The 6,272-nt window shown below is 40.1% G+C and overlaps 1 protein-coding gene across 1 annotated transcript; it reads right to left on the reverse strand.

Moving 5' to 3' along the window:
• Nucleotides 1-313: 313 nt before the first annotated feature.
• Nucleotides 314-2,939, reverse strand: ccdc28a (coiled-coil domain containing 28A). Its single transcript, XM_084574737.1, has 6 exons — nt 2,788-2,939; nt 2,379-2,575; nt 2,063-2,244; nt 1,785-1,939; nt 1,477-1,499; nt 314-1,379 (listed from the first exon to the last, which is right to left on the reverse strand). Exons 2-6 carry the CDS (start codon nt 2,540-2,542, stop codon nt 1,325-1,327), a joined length of 579 nt encoding a protein of 192 aa, XP_084430863.1. The 5' UTR covers nt 2,543-2,575; nt 2,788-2,939; the 3' UTR covers nt 314-1,324.
• Between the last annotated feature and the right edge of the window lie 3,333 nt (nt 2,940-6,272).

Genomic DNA, 6,272 nt, shown 5'->3' on the forward strand with positions numbered 1-6,272 from the left:
TTTTTCCCCCTTTATTTTTATTTTTCCCATGGCCCGGCCCACCGGCCCACCGGGGAAATCCCCGGTGTCCCTGTACGCCAGTCCGCCCATGCATCTACCCAATCGATTCCATATCTTGCTTAGAGACACTTCTACATGTGGCATCTGCCGGGGTTCGAACCGCTGACCCTCTGGTTCGTGAACAACCGGATCTACTTGCTGAGGCACAGCCGCTCATTACTTTCAGACATCATCTGCAAGTGAAGTGATTCTGACACAGGAATGTTTCTTGTTTCCTTTTAAAAGGTTTAAAAATCCAGACGGCAAAACAAAAAAATCACACAAAAACATTTATTAGGTCAATAAAGTCACCAAAAAGTTAACAGTACAACAGCCCACGTCCTCCTGCAACAATGCTAGTTGATTTTCAATCAAACGATTATCTCAGGAACCTAACTCCAACATGAACTACTAAAAGTCTTATTAAAAGTTTTGAAACAATAAGGCAAAAAATGATTAAATTAGAAAGAAAAAAAATATATATATATATTAAGGCATGGCTGTGATGTGTCAACATCTGGGTTATTCAGTCCCTTCCAGCGACAAACCCAACACACGTGCTTTGCATGTTGCATGGATATGTGCAAATATATTCAACACTGAACAATGTGTTGGGAGGTGATATCGGGTCACTCGTGTGCAGCAAGAAATCATATGCCAAAGAACATACATCTTATCGCCACAAGTTACGTTTTGGTTAATTTAAATAGTTTTTATTCTCTCACGGATTAAATCGACGCTAGTGTTTAAAGCTATATGTTGAGAAAGTCTTTAATTTGTGATGTTACAGACAATTAGTGATCTGTGAAAACTGATGAGACAACCCGAGTGAGCTATACGCTTCTGAAAAACATTAAATGTGCAGTTGTCTCACTTTCAGCTGATCAGTATAACTTTGGTTAGCGATGTATTGCAAATCTAGACTGCTTGGAAATTAATGAACACACAAGTTGACTTTAAAGTGGCTGTTACAGGGATGCACCAAAGCCAATATATCATTTAATTTAAACTAAGAGGACATTTCTATTCAATATTTGCAGCTTTATTAATAATATAAGGCTGTTGGTGTATCCCTGTTCCGTCATTTTTATAATACATCCATCACCCTGTGCGGACAGGGAACGCTGGTGAACAGCTTTGCAGCCAATTCCGCCACAATACTAAAGAGAAACAGTGCCGGGAAGCTCGCTTCTGCTCCACCTCAGCCATCGCAGCCGCTCTAGGCGGAATAAAACAAATGGTTGGTTCAGATGGGGATGAGAAAAGAGTAGCGGGGAAGAGAAAATCACATGCTGGCAGTCCTCGGGATCTCTTGAGAGTCGGCGAGGTTCAGTTTCTGGCTGGAGAGGAACGGTCAAGGAAAAAAAAAACATAATACCTGAGCATTTAAGATGAACTAGTTTATCTTTCATTCGATTTAAAACATCGAAAGGATACATAGATGAACTGAGCTCCTCAAGCTGTGGAGAAAAAGAATATATACGTTTAATAAAGATTACTGCAAATTACCTTCTAGACTTGATCCTGTGCAAACATGTGGCAAGCTCACTAAAGAGTTTAGCACTTGCAGGGGGATAAGAAGCTAAATCTGGGCCGGATTACTGACGAGTTACATCACATCAATGATCATAAAGTAAAAGCAACAGCATTATGAGTTCCAAATAACAACAATTCAAGAGCAGGATCTGCCTGATTAGATACTGTCATCTGGACTAAGTAAAAACACAACATGGATAAAGTCTTACGTTAAGAAGTAACTTGTCCATGTTGGTGTCACAAGCCACTTTCCTCTGGTCCTCTGGCATTTCGTCCACCTCGCCGTAAAGGTCAAACTGCAAGCGGGCCAGCTTCTCCTGCATCTCTCTCACATGCTCCATCTGGTCAATGGAGCACTCATTGCCTAAGATGAAGAAGAAATAAAACATCTTATGGATCAGTGCACAACTCTATGGCCCTCTCTAGTCACACAGGCTTGTTTTCATCTCCAGACATTTATCAGATAAGGTGCAAGTTGATAAATTACCAAATGCCTGTAGTTTCCCTGAGTGGAAGTCGTTGAGGAGACTGAGCAGGCCATTCTCCATCTCCTGTACGTCCGAGACGTCAGTCAGAAAGGAGTGTTGGATGATAGGTGCAGCCTGTCCAGGGGTCTGACTAGCTTTAGCACCCAGACCTGGCTGATACCTGGATTTATCTCTGACTCCCCTGGGAAGAGACAAAAATGTCAGAAAGGACCAATTACTGTTCATGATAATCAGATCTGCTCATTTAGTTTTGGAGGAGATAAAACAGTGTTTGGTAACTGTTACGAACAGTAATAACAGCCACATAGTTGCTACCTCCTACTCTTGCTCTTTTGGCTGGAGTGAGTCCCCGTGTTATGGCTGTAGCCGACCTGCCGTCCCGCGGAGGAAGAGCCGTTCTTACGGCCAGAGCCGCCGGTCGGAGCCGCCGTGTTCCCAGAGACCCTGGGGCTCTTTCTCTTTAGCTTTCGCTCCTCCATAACTTCATGTTACGCTGCTATCTGGTTAGCTACCTAGGCAAAATAGATACAACACGACAACCAGACAGTCAGCAGTGTAACTCAGAACCCAGCCTTGTTGCTAACCATCCAGAAACAGCCTCTAACGTCTTTCGTCGGTAAGCTAACGATAGCTAACCAGGTAGCTTTTTGGCTAGTCTAAAAAGCTCCGACACAACGCTTGAGTTACACAGTAAAAACATACGCCGATAAATACGTCTACTCACAACTGTAGCAAAATAACTCCTATGTCTCCTGGCTCGCTGAGAGGCTCCCCATGAGATTAGAACGTTTGCTAAATTATCGCCATTTCCGTGTGGACCTCGCAGGTTAGCTAACAAGCTTACAGCTGCAAACTCTGAAAACTTCCTGTTTTGGTGGGACGCAACAGAGCAGGTCGAGTCAGGGCCGGATTCCAATTCGCTAAATTCATTAAAACCCAGTATATCATCGTGCTTAGCTTACTGATAAAACTATAATATAATGATCTCATGAACTCTAAAATTCTTACTTTTTCATGAAAGGTTTCCTGTAATTTGATTAAAGTGTCTCACCTGGTTTGCGTTGATCCTCCTGAGTGGACACCACGAATTGGAACTCAGCCCCTAAGTCGCTGCGTTCATTACATTCTTTAATCTTCTTTATATTATTACATTTTTTTGTGCAAGTGTAATATGTTGTAAGCATTTTTTAAACAATAACAGTAAAACATATTAATAAATGCTCATATTTTAAGTAATTTCTTCACGTTTTGTGCATTTTTTAATCGTATAATTACTTTTACACGTAGAGTAATTTTCTATTTGCAGCAAATACAGTTAGTCCTTACAGCAAGGTTTTGCTGGGACCATATTAAGTAATGTCGTGGTGTAAAATATCTGAAATAGCATATTTTTTAGAAAATTGTCCTTAAAAAATAAACGGAACTGTACCTTCCGTGTAGTGGCATAAATTGACCACAAGGTGGTGCAAAGTGAACATCTAATCTTGATTCCTGCCTCACCCTTTCATCAAAGAAGTGTTAATAGGTGGTAAACATCATGAAAAGAGGTACTTTGCACATTTTAATTAACGGTGGATGTTATAACTATATTCAAAACATTCTGATGAACTGAATTCCTTAACATCATTCACACATTTCTTATCAGCACCAAATATTTTGCACTGAACTGGTATTTGAGAGCGGGTGATGCTATTCCAGTGACATCCTCACATTTCGAGTGTTTGCATTTGCATTGCTGTCCCTCATAGGTATTTACTGTACAGGGTGGCCTTTAGAAGTGACGCTGGAGAAAAAAACTGCAACAGTATAAGAAAATGAGTTCCAGTTTGCAGCTAACAACCACAACTTCCTGGTGAAGAGATATCTTTAAGATATCAGATTATATTATCAAATTTAAGTCAATAAGATTTCCCATCGATTATGTTATGTAATTTCTGTCTTTAAAGAAATTGGATGTCCAAATAGAAACTTGCATACAATCTAAAAATTTGCCAAATTCCCAAAATTTTACACTAAAAGTAGAAAAATAGTGACTTCAATAAATATTTTCTTAAACAAAATTTAGGTTAAGTCACATTATAGATAGTTATTTATATTTCTTGTACTGTTGCATATGTATTTTTAAGTGTTGAATGGAAAATAATGGATTTAGTATAATTCTTTATTTTACTTAAAAAGGTCAATTTTGTGTTGTTATATTTTTAGGACATCACTGTGGCCGACGAACAATCCAAAACCTAAAAGAAATTCCCAGAAATCTTAAAAAAATGTTTTCTTTCAAAACTACCCGCTGTGGAAAATGGACTCCCACCGACACATAATTTTCTCTCCCTCTCTCCTCTTCCCCTCTTTTCCTGCTTTTGTGAGCTCGTCGGTGAGTGTGTGCTTGCTGCGTGACAGTGGCTGAGTGAGGTGAACCGGGATAAAATGTTACAGATGAAAACATTTAGACCGTCGCGTCCACACAGCCATTAACTTCGCAGATTCACACACCTATCTCTCATCAGTAATTGCAGTGTAGGTGCCGTTTGGAGAGCTAGCTTCTCGTTAGAGCCTGTTCATCTGTCCTCATGTGCACGGCTGCTGGAATTATGCATTTAAATGAACTTGTTTAATTACCCATCTTACAGTGCATTCTAACTTACTTGCCTTTCTAATGTAACATTATTCCAGCATTTTAACAAACAGAGAGCAACTAGTGAAGATGATAAGGGACTAAAAGTGATTTCAGTGACAAAAACATTAAGTTATTATGGGAAAAAAATAGATTTCTGTATTTTTTTTGTAAATAATCATATTACTTTGCATGTTTCTATTTATGTGCATGCTCCATGTACACCCTTGTTCAATACTGTATATCCCCCAGTGGGACAGGACACTTAGGGGACTTGTAAAGACAACAGTGTATGTGTGTGTGTGTCTCTATGGGGAATCAGGGTTAAGCAGAAGGTTACAAGTGTGTGTGTGTGTCTTTGTCTCAGCAGCTGTAACCCAGAGTAAGGCATTTTTTTTTTTTTATCCTTTCACATTGCTTCGAATACGCAAGTGTTTGCTACTGCAAATGACTAGATTTATGTGCTTCTCAGTCTAGTGTTTGAATAAAATGTTCTGTGTGTGACGGAGCTGGACATCTTGTCCTTGTCTCCCATTTGTCCTCCGTGCAAGGACAGGGAACAAGTGACACAGGAGCACATTTATATACACAGCACACAGAGCGTGCGACTGGCAGAGATGAATGAACCGTCGATGTTTAGACTGAGTTCATACCTGCGAGGTAATAGCAGGTTTCACTTCATTTCAGACTGGGGTGAGATCAATTTTAAGAGATATTAAACCTCCTTGACTCGAGTAAAACATCACTTTTTGTCAGCTTTATCTTAATGTTAAGTGTGACAAAAATATGTTAAATGTTCTTTGTTGGTAAAGTTTGTGCAAACCAGCTTCGATAATATGTGAGGTGGCAACCAGAGACCATAGAGTGTTGTAGCGATGGCAGGTGAAAACAGGGAGGTACCAGATTTGAGTTAATGTGATAGAACGGGAGCATCTGATACAGTGGATTGACATATGACACACAGTCCCCCAAACATTTACTGCAAAGAAACACAGTCTATGACTTTGGTTCCCACCAAACTCACCATGCTGATAGCGGGCTTGTAGCACTGGGTGAACACAGATGGAGCGGTATCGTTGATGGTATTTTAAAAAAGAGAGCAGTGAAGGCAAGAAGAGCTAGCTCCTTCTATACACCAGCAGTGTTTTTTATGTTCTGATTTTTACACTTAGAAAGATTTGGAATGTCAGCTCGTGACCAACGAAATGTTGGGCCATGAGCGAATTGCGCCTTATTGCTCACACAATCTTGAATAAGCTAGCGACAGGTAAATCTCTTCATATTTCTTACTGTACCAGAGTTTTAAATCTGATTTCTGAGCAAGATAGCGCTTAAAGAAGAGAAGGCACTCAGAGGCAGGTTGCACAGTGTAATTACTCTCACGGCCAGAAGGGGGAGACATACGTGCAACATTGGTACTTTAAGGAACAAACGCAGAAATGAACTTGAATAACCTGTATGACAACTGTATTTCACATGTTGCTGCTGTTGCTAGACAAGCCCACAGGCTACATAAGAAATAAGAAGTCAGTCAAATAATATATTGAGAGCGTTCAGAAGAAATCCAGAGGATATCAATGAATAGTTCAACAAAT

The sequence above is a fragment of the Chelon labrosus genome (assembly GCF_963514085.1).
Source record: "Chelon labrosus genome assembly, chromosome: 24".
Taxonomy (NCBI): domain Eukaryota; kingdom Metazoa; phylum Chordata; class Actinopteri; order Mugiliformes; family Mugilidae; genus Chelon; species Chelon labrosus.

Coding starts and splice junctions, on each gene's coding strand:
- ccdc28a (XM_084574737.1), bottom strand. CDS start 2,542: ATGGAGGAGCGAAAGCTAAAGAGAAAGAGCCCCAGGGTCTCTGGGAAC. Junction 2,245..2,378: donor CAAAAGAGCAAGAGTAGGAG/GTAGCAACTATG, acceptor GTCTCTTCCCAG/GGGAGTCAGAGATAAATCCA. Junction 1,380..1,476: donor GAGGAGCTCAGTTCATCTAT/GTATCCTTTCGA, acceptor GTTCCTCTCCAG/CCAGAAACTGAACCTCGCCG.